This window comes from Cynocephalus volans, chromosome 6, assembly GCF_027409185.1.
Source record: "Cynocephalus volans isolate mCynVol1 chromosome 6, mCynVol1.pri, whole genome shotgun sequence".
NCBI classification, from domain to species: domain Eukaryota; kingdom Metazoa; phylum Chordata; class Mammalia; order Dermoptera; family Cynocephalidae; genus Cynocephalus; species Cynocephalus volans.
The window spans coordinates 135,382,446-135,395,785 of NC_084465.1; the positions used below are offsets into that span (position 1 = coordinate 135,382,446).

A 13,340-nucleotide genomic window follows, 5' to 3' on the forward strand; every position below is an offset into this window, starting at 1 on the left:
GTCATGTCATGGTGCCGATAGAAGTTAAAACCAAGACTTTATTGTCAAGAGGCTCTGGTGTTAGGCTACATTTCCATATGGATTTTGGCCAACAATCATAAATAACAGAGAATTTACTCATAAACAATTCCAAAGGCAGTGTGTCAGGCAGATGGTATTCTGGGGGTGGCGTGGGGAGAATTTAATATGGCAAGCAGAGTTGTGCCTATGCATGCTGGCCATTCTGAACTTGCTGTTGACTTAAGCATCACTGGGGGAATTATGGTTTTACTCAGGTCCCAAATGAGTCGAAAGTTTCAATACTTTAAATTCCTCATGCTAAGGAAATCAAGATTTCAATGTAATCAGAGTTCTGAAGGAGAAATTCTCTTATATTTGGGAAAAAGAACATTAGACTCTAGGGCACTACTGCCTTTGTATTCATGGATATCAACCAAAGGCTTTCATGTTTTAGCCTTTCCTGAGGGCACTGGAAAGCTCTATTTCATAGGGGTAAACTGTGAGGGTGCTGCAAATTGCAGTGGAGGTGTGCAATGCGTAAGGGAACTCTTCCTTGTCAGAGAATTCTGTGAGGAGTGATCCTTATCTCATTTTGCCCAGTCTAGGCACCCCAAATCTCAACTCAATGTTTTGAAAGTATTGACATACTTAAGGTGTCTGTATAAATTGGCAGGACGTGGCAAAGATATCAACAGAATGTGTCACGAAGACTGAGCTCTTCACAACTCCAGAGCATTTTGCTACTATGAAAGACCTAGCAAGAGTTCCTGTTCTTCCTCACTCTGAGTATGTGCAGAGGGGCTGGCCCCAGACTGGGTCCTTCTGTGTGTGACTCAGCAAGTCTTTTGCCCCACAGATTAGTTTGTACTGGGTTGGATGCTTTGATCTTCAGCACCAACATTACTGAATATTAGATTTGGTTTCGCATATTTTCATCTTGGATACACAGGCATGCCTGGACCACCACCACATATGTATGGATTTTGAAGTGTGAGTGGAATACAATATTAAGTAAGGCTTTATCCTGCTGCTTGATCTGAGCTACTGGAAAAGCATCAGATACAGGTTCTTCTCACTGGAATTCATGAATAGCAGTCAGAGAAGTGGCAAGTATTTAAATATTCTTATGGAGTATGACCAATAAATTGGTCTATATTGAGTGGCTGATAAACATTAGAACTCAAAACTAAATGTGCACATTGAATATACCGAATTCTAGCAAAATTCAAAGTAAGATAAAGTAACATTTGAAAACAATTACCAAACTATTGAAATAATGTTGACAGAGGCACAGAAAGAGAAATACCACATGTTCTCACTTATTGGTGAGAGCTAAAAATTAATATATAAATTCACACACACACACACACACACACACACACACACACACACACAAAAACCGGTGGGCGGGGGGAAGAAGATATAACAACCACAATTACTTGAAGTTGATACGACAAGCAAACAGAAAGGACATTGTTGGGGGGGAGGGGGGGAGGGAGAAGGGAGGGAGGTTTTGGTGATGGGGAGCAATAATCAGCCACAATGTATATCGACAAAATAAAATTAAAAATAATAATAATAATAATATGCTGAAAGAGAAAAAAAAATAAAAATTAAAAAAAAAGAAATAATGTTGACAGAATTGTGAAGGAAGTGGTACATTTAGGTTACATTGATTTAGTTCCTTTAGGAGCAACATGTTATCAATAGCTACAGAAATCTTCATTTACTTTGACCAAGAAATCTCACTCTCATGAAGTTCATTCACTGAAGTGAAAAGAAGCCCCATGTATGAATGTATTCAATTTAATGCTGTTCTTGGTAATATGAAGCTGCATGTGGGCCTCGATTTCCAATAGAGGAAGATAGTTAAACAAACGATCGTTCACTAATTGAATAGAACATTGGTTAACTATTATAACAACATTGCATAAACTTGTAAATAGGAGGTGTACACACATTTGTGTGTATTCTGCTGCTTAGTAATGGAAACGATTACAAAAGTACGTATTCACAATGGTTTTTACTATGCACATATATATATATATTCATTTATTCATTCTAGAATTTTTTGAGTATCAAGTATATACTAGGTGTTGCTGGTAGTTGCAGGAAACACACAGAGGAAAAGTTATGGATCCTGCTCTCATTGAGGGTCAGCCCAGTTGGAAGATAGTCATGCAAAAAAATGCAAAAGTGTAGTAATTCACAAAACTTTATTGGAGGACAGGAGGAGCCTTGAAGTTGGCAAAAGATACAAGGGATGTCATCATAAAAGAGCTAAGATGTCTATATGGACAGAATTTGAAAGGTAATGTGGAGAAATCAGTTGTATGAGGTACTTCAAAAATTTCATGAAAAAAGTAGAATTAAAAGATAATACACATACTTCCCTGAACTTTTTGAAGACCCCTCATATAAAGGTGGAGGTTTTAGAAGTGACTTAAAACTTGTTTAACCTCTTTATTGAGATAAAAGTCACATACCGTAAAATTTAACTATTTAAAGTGTACAATTCTACAATTTTTAGTACACTCACGGGGCTGTGCAACCAACACCACAATCTAAGTGCAGAACATTTTCATCATCCCCAGGAGCGTAGTATTTTGGCTTTTTCAAATTTCTTCCAATGTTAAATGTTTTTTGTAAGAATCAAGGTGTAAAGACAGAAACCTTTAATGTCTGGCCATTATGGGAAAGCTTTATGTTGCATGTGAAATAAACCATAAGTAAGCCATTGTGTCTTTGATTTTCCATTTTATTAGTGACAAGGTAAATAGGTGCATGAAAATCTTCACACATATGTACACATGTATTTAAATAAAATAAGAGTTGAGTTCTAAGAGTGGGGTTTCAGTGGTGACTAGTACATGTTATTTATTTACTGTATAAAAATCTCCAATTTTATTAAACTTAGTTTGCCCATTTTCCCATGTCTTAAAAACCAGCTGCAAGAACTTGAAGAGGGATTTCTTTGAAGAGAAATACAGAGACACTCTAAAGAGGAGCAGGCACACTGTGAATTATGAAAGCGATTGGCGATGCTTTAACGAGAAGCAGATCCACTTGGTGTGTTTTCCGTGTAGAGTGGATGCCGAGTCACTGGAGGTTCGCCCAGCTTCGGTTTTCTCCCTTCCTCCATTTGCTTCCACATTGTAAAGGGCAGAGGGCCACCGTGTGTGTGTGTGTGTGTGTGTGTGTGTGCGCGTGTGTGCGTGTGTGCGTGCGTGCGTGTGTGTGTGTGACAAGTCTCTGCAATGCCTACAGGTAGCAGTGCCCATGGGCAGGTGCCTGCCCCCTCTAGGTGCAGACTATTCTTGGCTGAAGAGTGGGGAGGCGCAGTTTGCCTTTGAAGCTCCTGTGCCTTACTTCATTCTGGGTCCCAGTCTTCTTCCTGTCACCTTTAGTGTCCTCCAGATGTCCATATAAATGACCTCTACAGGGCTGTATATTTTGCCCTGTGAGTTCCAAGTTCCTTTACAAATGTGAGCTTAGAGGAAAGAGGTGCAGGAATCTTTTATGACCTCAAATCCGGAAAACCTAGTCTCCATTGGTCACAAGTCAGGGGCAATTGTTAGGGCATATCTGGGGGCAGAGAGAGCTGTCTGGCATTCCTCAAAGCCCATCATATAGATGGCCACCTACCTGTAAAACTGGTTCTACCTAGTGGACTAACACTGAAGACCCCCAGAGGCTGGCATGGGACCCTCAGATTCTTTCAGGCAAGTGCAGCACTCATCCACCGTCAGCCACACAAATTGGGAGCCGGACTTCAGCTCCTGACAGACATGGAATCACTCCCACAGAGGGATTTAAGTCACAGGCAGGAAGAATGCAAACGGCGACACTGTGCTCTTCCTGCTTGTTCCTTTCATTTGGCTTCTCATGAAGTCCTGCAGCTGTGGCCAAATGGCTTCTCTCCAGGTTATGGCATGACATAAAATTTAGTGTCTGTGCATTTGGCTCATCTTTCAAAGAAAGTGTGATTGTTGAAATGGGGACACAAATTTTTCCAACTGCTTTGTAAACTTAAGGATTTGGGTCAGCTCGTTCTATCATACTTAATATTCAGGATATTAATTTAAAAAATAACTAATGCCAGTGTAAACATGCTTCAGATACATAGGTCTATAAGATATTGCACGTAAAAATTTGTTCAGCATTTCTTCATAGTAATTCTTCATTATTATAAAAAAGATACAAAATAGTGTGGGCTACCTATGAATTTGGCTGGTCAATTCTACTTCAAAAATATTACATACGATTATGGGTTATTTACAAGAGTTTTAAACATCACATTTTTTTGATGGTTAAATTCAAGATGATGAGAAAATAGCTTAAAAGATTATTCTCCAATGTTATGTACTATAAAGATTAGCAGTAAAAATGAGTAACAAAGTCAGGATATGCAATTCCAAATACAATCCTTAGGAATTGGTTTTCAAGGTTTGTCTCATACCTATATAACTTTATATTTCCTTGCTATTTATGTTCAATATGTTTTCTCTGTGTACACAAGTATGAGGTATATCAGGGAAAATAGGCATTTGATCCCAAGCTAAATATTGGTGTTGTTTCTTACAGATATTAAAAATGTTTACTCTTACTGTGAAATTGCTTTTTTATTAATGGACTGTAGAAATTTTACCGTTACTTTTCACACCACATAGGGTGGAGAGTACCTTGAAACTCATGGATTAGCTAAGTCAATGGAAAGACTTTTTAAAATATATTTGGGGAAATATAAATACAACATTTTGCAAAGCTAAATTAAGCAGATGAGAGTTCCTAGATAATGTGAATAAAATTAATTTCAGGTAGAAGGCAGCAAAGTATTAACTGAAACTGACTCCTAATACCAATTTGCTTCTCCCTGACACTGTCAAAATTCTGAAGAAGTTCTGTTAAATGAGTTATCTGCACAAGGTGGTTATCTTAGGAGGAAATTGAGTGATTTTTGAAAACCAGCTAACCAAATCTTAATTTCCAAATCCTCTAGACCACTAGATTCTCAACTTAGAGAAATGGAAAATAAATAAATATTTTTTATCCTCACGTATACGTTTATCTTTGTCGTTTCAAAAGTACTTTCACAGTACCAACAACATATATTGCTTGTCTCCCTGAGCCATAATGTCATTAGAAATGTTTCTCTTCCATAGGGAGGTGTCAAATATTCCATTGAATACAGTAGTGTTGGACAGTTTGGTCTTAGTTCACCTTTTAAATTCTATAGTAATTCAGACTTTTCATCTCTGCAACTTCAGTTGGATTTACCTGGACAGCAACCTAAGTTCCCATACCCATTTCAAAGTGTCTGCCAAATACAGAATGAATAAAGCAAAAAAAAAAAAAAAAAAAAAAAAAAAAAAAAAAAAAATCTTCCAATATTACTGGTTCTTTCCACTGCACTGTGGTTGCCTTTTCCAAAAGGGTTCACTGAGCTCCCATAGCAACATCTCCAATGGGCACTGCTGATAAGGTGATATTTTCAGGGGTTCTTCCATTTCTTAGGTCACTGGCAGGTACAGGAAAGCCTTTACTTAACCCTTATGTTCTTTCCTTTGAACAGGACCAATGCTTGAGTTTTTTGGTCTTTGTCTTTCCTTATCATGCTTCAGGGGTCTTGTCACTTGTCAGCTGTTCCTTGTCAGTCATATCATCCTGGGGAGGTCTTGCTCTGTCAAAGAATCCACACTATGAAAAAGAAAAACAGATTAGAAAATCAAGTCATTTTGTGAACTTGCAAAACACCTCAATTAAAATTTTGCATATTTAAGTATATAATCATTTAAATATATAATACATAGTCATTTAATATATGATATCTACATAATTAATAATAATTAATAATAAATAATAACAAATATATGATATAATAATTATTTGTAAATAATCAATAATTAATAAATGATAACTTATAAATAACAATAATTTATAATAATTTAAATAATTTAAATAAATTAATATAATCTTTAAGTATATAATCATTTACTTTACATATTTTCTAAGGAATTTGGAGCTCTGTTAATATAATCTTCCCAATACTTCAAATAAGGAGGCGAAAGTAGCGTGTTTGTTATCTGTAGAGAGGAATTGATAGCAGAGGGCAAGGTGACCAGGAGGGGAGAGTGTGTGTCCCTCCTCCTGCCATGGACTAGTAAGAATGTCCCTGTTTTATGCCAACTACTTATGAACCTTGGATATTTTCCTGGGCTTAAAGCAACGTGTCCCAAGCATTCCATCTCTGTTTTTCTGCATGTTTGCTAGAGCCAACAGCGGTAACTGCCAACCAAAAAAAGGCACATTGTCTCCTGAAGTGTACCTTGGGATGAATTATAGGAAGAAGTGAAGAGATGGCTGCATATCCCTCTGTACTTAATGGAATATGTAGTGTACAGAGGAAGATTGGATTTGTTATTTATTTCAACACAAGAACTAGGCAGGTACAGATAACTCAGTGACTTTCCAAAGATTAATCAGCAACTCAGGGAAGAAGTCTTTCTAGAACCTTCCTCCTCCTGAATTTCAAATTAGCATTTTGCTGAGGAGCATGTATCTTTTCCTAGAAACCTGGAACCTCAACTCTTATTTACTGTTTCTCAGGCTGGAAGCCCAACTCACTGGGTTTGGCTTACAACTATGGAGTTGTCTTTCTTTTGCAAGGCGAGTGTAGTGCTCTTTCAATTGGCACAAATGATAGAATCATACGTTTATTGGAAATACAGTTACTAGAAATAACAGAAGACCACAAAAGTCCATTTCTAAAGGTAGGCTATGGACTATGTGGGCTCAGGATGGTAAATGGCTGATAATGATCAGAAAAGCTGTTCTTTAACTCAAAGTCAAGATGTTCTCAGTTTATAGGTCTTCTAAACATGCTGCATATTGTTTCAAAATGAAAATGTACTATATTTTTAGGAAGCTAACAATAGCAGTTAAGCAAGATGTGACTGAGTTCATTACTCTTACAGTCATGTAATTGTGACATTGTTTCTATTTTGGAATGGAAGGCTCTGTGAAACTTGGCAGTTGTGTAGGTTGCTGGGCCAGAAATTAATTCCTACTGCAGGCTTTTAGAATAAACTTCAGTAAAACACATCAAAGAGTAAGTTAAGGCTTCTTAATGGAAACAGACTAATTGGCAAGATTAATAAACAAATCCAAGCATCTTTTACATGCATGATCTATTTGGCCTAATTGATGGTTGAAATAAAAAAATATTAATTACATCTGTGTAGGGCTTATAAAGAAAGATCTCAAAAAGATTGATGATAGGGTCATGTCAATAAAAAGCTTAAAGTCTTGGTTAATTAAACAGGAAAGAGAAGGCTTCATAATAATATTATTACTCCAAGCATATTGGAATGAAGATCCCAGGTCTTAGTAAAGCCTGACTCTCTATTTATTTATTTACAAGAAATCTAAAGATGAAAGCAACATTAAAAACCCCTAACTTTCTTAAAAGACAGCTTTGCAAGCATGTTAAGTATGTCAATGCAAACAAGATACATTTTTCCTTTGTGTCTTTCAGATTGCTCAAAATCTCCAAAGCATACCTCCCTAACAATGTCCTTCTAAATCCCCTCAGTGGCTTCTCCAGTCCAAAAGGAAAATTAAGTAAATCAACTTACCTTCCATAAAGCTAAGGTTAAAATGGCCAGAACCAACAATCCGAGAAGTATTGCTAGTATAATTACCCATAATGGGATTGAGAAGGAAACATTCGGGGTTGCCCAAATAACTGACGTCTTAATCTGAAATGGAAAATAAAGTAAATGAACTCTAATTTGAAAAGTATTTGGTGAAAGAAAGCAGTAATTACCAGTATAATACTGAGGATAGTTCTGAAAGGATCCAAATAACAAGGGAAATCATCCTAGATGAGATTTGAGGGATTATATCATTAAAACACAGACTCTTAACTAGCACATCCCAGGTCTGCCAGGTTGGGTGAACGTCGTCTAATGCCTGACACTTGGTGAGTGGTCGGTTCATAACCATAGAAACCCTAGAACGGAATGGAAGTGGACCAGGAACCAACAAAATGGAAAAGAAGGACCTTAAATTGGGCTGGACCTTTTATGGCAACAATGGCCAAAACCAGACCCTTTAGGACACTGAGGCTGTCCACACACACATGTTTTTCCATAGAGCTCAGCTAACTTCATTGAGAAGTGAGCTTGTGAATTTTTGGATGTGCAAGACTGTTAGAAATCATCTAATTTAATATTCCCCCATTTTACAGATGAAAAAATTGGGCCTCAGAGGGCCTAAGTGATTCACACAACTAATTGGTGCCAGCAATAGGTCTCTCTATCCCCACATTCTCTGCTCTATCAATGAAGAATAGCCCAGAGTGCGAGGCTAGCCATCTTGCATTTTATGGAAGTAACCGCAGTGTGCAAAGTGAATGTTTAATTGTCCTGATGTGTTAGAGTTGCCTTTAATCCTAAGTCCAATGTTCAGATGCAGAATTAAAGCAAGCATCTGGAGACTGGAGCCCATTTCATCCCCCACAGTTGCAAGGGAGCCCGGAGGAAAATGAGTCATTCCCACCCAGATTGCAAGTTCAGTGTCAATGAGCCACCCCTGCCTCCCCGTGGGAGCAGAAGAAGCACTTCTATTGCTCCTGTGCTGGAGGCCTGGGCCTCTGGAGGTCCAGACAATAAAGAAACTACAGACCCCCAAGCAAAATCAAAGAGAGACCCAGGCATGCTGCTAAAACCTTTTGTCAGAGAAAAGAGAAACAAAATTACTCTTGGATCCAAATATTATTCACCAAGGCAGGCCTATCTGGTGTTCACAGAGTAGTAAGCATTGCCTCTGCTAAACTGGTCTAAGTGCTTCTAGTTTTAATGGTGTAAGTTGAAAAGATCATCATTTCCAATCCTGAAATGCGTTCAAGAACTCTGGGTCACAATTCTATAACATACCCATCAAAAGAGGATGAAATCACATCTTAGGTTGGTGGCTCTGGAGCTTGCCCTGGCAGGAACTATATGGATACTTTTGCAGCCTGAATTCTAGTATTGGGCTCTAACCGTGTTCACTTTTTTGCTTCTTAACTAGATTTGAGCCCCTAGCGGTGCTCTTCTCATCTTGTCTTGGTTTTTATTGCTCCTTCTATATTGGTCTATGCAGCAAACATACTGATGACTTAATTTACTTGATTGTCCAGCTTCAAATATCATTTATATTTAGACTAAACCATGGAAGAGACAGAGTAGTCATTCCACATTGACAACAGTCACAGGGACTTAACAGATGTTTCCAGTCCCAGGGCTGGCCTTTACCTATTCACCATTGTACTTTCTTCCTTTGCCTGTCAACTTTCCTTGCCAACATTACCCCTATTATTTCACCTGACACATCAGTAAAAAGTGTGACATCCCATCTCCACAATGGCATTACAGTCACCCTGCTTGCCATGGGTTAAGGATGAGACACATGGTTCACATATTGAAGAAATCTGTTTCAAGGACCCCAAAGCAGTTACAAGGCCATTGGAATTCTGCAGCCTAATTAATTTATTCTAAAATCATCTATATATGGCTCCACGAGCAAATCAGCAACTAGATTATTTCTCTTTATAACCCTTTCCCTTAGTTAATTACATCTGATGAAATGCATGAAATCAGTTCTCAATCCTAACATTTTAAGGTACTTAGAGAAAAAGCATGAAGAGTTATTTCAAAATGAACATAATGTAACTGGAAGCAGACTGACACAGTTTGGTAATGAGAATATCAGAATTTTGGAACTGAAAGGGATGGCAGTGATCATTTACTCACAGGCCAGTTACAACGACCCAGGAAAGAAAAAATCTGGAGCCACAGAAAATTCGGTGGTTTCATATAAATGTTTCCCCCCCAAGCTCTAAGTCCACTGAAAAAACAATATCATTTTAGTCCACATTTAGTGCATGTGTCAAAGCTTACCAAAATTTGCTAATAGGCGATTAATTCACAGTAAGACAGGCAATGGATGCTTCTGAATCTTCCTCTCCTGATTTGCCTAATTAATATCTTAAGTCACCCTTACTGTTTCAATGCTAAAACAGAGGAAACAGTCTTAGTTTTATAAGTAGAAAACCAAACCAAATCAAAAAACCCAAACATGCTAAAGGGGTTGAAATAAGGACCATGGACTCTTCAGATAGATAGTTTAGTAAAAAGAAATGGAACGGACTGAACGGACACCCACTGAGTACTTTGTTAGGTGCCTTTGCCACTTGGCTATTGCAGGTTTTGATGGATTGTCTATAAAACTGGTCTATCTATAGAAATAAGAAGGAAGGTCTCTTACAAAGAGCTAATAAACATATTTAAAGGTATTTTTTTTTCCAGCAGTAATGAAAAAGTACAAAGAAAACATCACATTGACCAGGGTATACTTATTAAGGTCCCTTGAAGCAGGGAATGGCTTTATACGGTTATAAAACTTACTGGCTTTTTGTTTACATTCACTTACAAAGATTCTGACAGCAGAGTCTTTAAAAAGTCTGTGAGGAGATAATCACTATGCAGTGATCCAAAATCCTAAAATTCCCTTTCAGTTCCAAAATTCTGAAATGCTCATTATCAAAAAACTGTTGCCTGCTTCCAGAAACATTAGGTGCACTTAAAAGTGTCACTTCCTATCCTTTCTCTGAGTAAAGTGTTAGGATTGTGCATGTCATACCACTTCTGTCTTCTTAGGCCATTCACTAGGGGAAGGACATAAAAAGTGTTAAAAGAAGGCACACTCTGTGTGACTCTCCCCTATGCCTGCATTCTGCTCTCCCTGCCCTCTGCCTTTAGGACATCCATGTGGCCTCGAAGCTGCCTAATCTTCTCAATCTAAACTGGGTGCAGCTGCAGAGACCTTCCTTCACCCCTGTTGTTTTCCTAAACTTATCTAGGCTTTTACTGTATAATCCAAAATTCGCTACACAAAGGACAGTAGAAATATAGAAAACAAAGCATAGTGACCCAGACCCTTTCTTCAAACTTCCAGTGCAGGGGAGATAGGTGATTATTCCTGGAAAGAGTTGGACAAAGAGCTGCATTTGACGCATCACTAAAAGAGTCACATATGTTTCTTGGAAAGAGAAGTCCTTCTGGGAATGGAGTGATTATGTATTCTCGTCTATAAATCCATAAAAGGCAACAGGGCATTTCACCTGCAGGTGGAAACCAGTGAGGCAAAGCTTTTCCTGAAACTCATGCTCTGTGTAGAGAAACTAGAGACTTGCACTGCACAGGTAAGCTTAAAAGGATTTAATTGATCATTTTTGTAGGATCAAAGTTTATTTAAATATGCGTTGAGTGCTATGGAATTGAAGACTGGTTTTGGGGAAGCCCGGGCAAGAAATAAAATGTTGACGAATACCAAAACTTTGTTATTTCTAATACTTATATTTGTCTTTCTGCTTATTTTGACAAGCCCACAAGAAGCTTAGATTGAAGTATCCATTGGATAATAAATAACAAGAAAAATGGGTTGTAATTTTTAGAGTTTCTAATGACTAAACATGGATTTACAGAATCTTTTATTCATTTCAAATAATATTTATTAAGCATCTCATGTCCTCTGAAGCTCTGTGGGTATTACCATTAGCACCAAACTGTAACCTTGTTCTTGATCAGTGCTGCCTGATACAAATATAATGCAAGCCACAGGTATAATTTAAAATTTTCCAGCAGCCACATTAAAAAGAATGAAAAGAAACAGGGGACATTAATTTTAATAACATTTTATTTAACCCTAAATATCAACTATTATCTATTAATGATAAAAATTATCATTTTAACATGTAGTCAGTTATTTATTATTAATCATCTATTACTTATTAATGATAAAACTATGATCATTTCAACATGTGATTGATATAAAAATATTCATAAGATATTTTACATTTTTTTCTTTACTATGTTTCCAAAATTCAGTGTATATTTCACACTTGAAGCACACAACAGCTACTAAATTTTCAGTGGCTAAAGTGAAATGGAGGCCCATGAAAACAATAAAGCTGAATTTAATGGAAAAAAATATTTTATACTGCTTTAGTTTTTAAGTTTACATTTAAATGAGTTAAAATGGAATCGAACTAAAAGTTCCGTTCTCTGGTCATACCAGCCACATGTCAGGTACTCAGTGTCCTCCTATGACCAGTAGCTACCATATTGGAGTGTACAATTCAAGAGCATTTTTTATAATCTCATACAATGGTGAGATGAGCTGAATTACCCAAATCCCTCATTATGACTCTTTCACCAAGAAGACTATGGAAAACAGTATGGAGTTTTCTCAGACAACTACAGATAGATCTTCCACATGATCCAGCAATCCCACTTCTGGATATATACCCAGAGGAATGGAAATCATCATGTTGAAGAGATACCTGCACTCCCATGTTCACTGCAGCTCTATTTACAATAGCCAGGATATGGAACCAATCTAAATGTCCACCGATGGATGATTGGATAAGGAAAGTGTGATATATATACACTATGGAATACTATTCTGCCATAAAAAAGAATGAAATACTCCCATTTGCAACAACATGGATGAACCTTGAGAAACTTATGTTGAGTGAAATAAGCAAAACATGGCGATAAATATCGCATGTGCTCACTCATATGTGGGAACTAAGAGAGAAAGGAAGGAAGGAAAGAAAGACCCCAGTAGTGTGGTGGTCTTACAGAAGGAGGGAACATTCCTAGGGCTGCAAAGAGGAGTGGGGGGAGATGGGGAGGGGGAAGGTGGTTGAGGGACAATTGGGTGGGGACATGGGGTATAAAAGCAATTTCTGATAATTTGTATCTCATGAATATGCATAATAATAAAATATTTTTAAAAATTTAAATAAACAATAAATAGGTTTTTTTTAGTATTAAAAAAATAAATAAAAAATAAATAAAAAAAGAAAAGAAGGAGGTCCCAGGACAGAAGATGGAGTGTTTTTAGGACTAAAAGTTTATTTTCAGAACATGGCCTTGTTATTAAATATTTTGATTGCTTTAAGAAAGAAGGTTAATGTTAAGTAACTGAAATACTTAAAATTTAGGGAGAAAAATCCAATCATGTAGCAACTAATCAACAAACTGTTTTAATACACTTTTATTTACCGAGAACTTGTAGCTATTTGAAGAAATAGCATAAAATTTTAAGAGTTCACTTATTATAATTATCTGCAATTTTAGGAAGTGGGATTCATAAATTCTAAGTGGTTTAGATTTTCCTAAAGTGATCCTAAGTAGGAAACATTTAATCTTATCTTCATCTTGTCGTAAATCTTGTTGTTCTTTATTTTGGTTGAAAGACCATAAATAAACCTTTAATATCCTTACATTTTA

At 37.0% G+C, this 13,340-nt stretch overlaps 1 protein-coding gene across 2 annotated transcripts in view; it reads right to left on the bottom strand.

Moving 5' to 3' along the window:
- Positions 1–5,610: 5,610 nt before the first annotated feature.
- Positions 5,611–13,340, bottom strand: part of ITGA8 (integrin subunit alpha 8) — a 179,570-nt gene continuing 171,840 nt past the window's right edge. For both annotated transcript variants that reach the window (XM_063100573.1, XM_063100572.1), the window contains 2 exons: positions 7,635–7,757; positions 5,611–5,697 (listed from right to left, as the gene is read on the bottom strand). In XM_063100573.1, coding sequence (XP_062956643.1) covers positions 5,611–5,697; positions 7,635–7,757 — 210 coding nt within the window. The remainder of the gene's footprint in view (positions 5,698–7,634; positions 7,758–13,340) is intronic.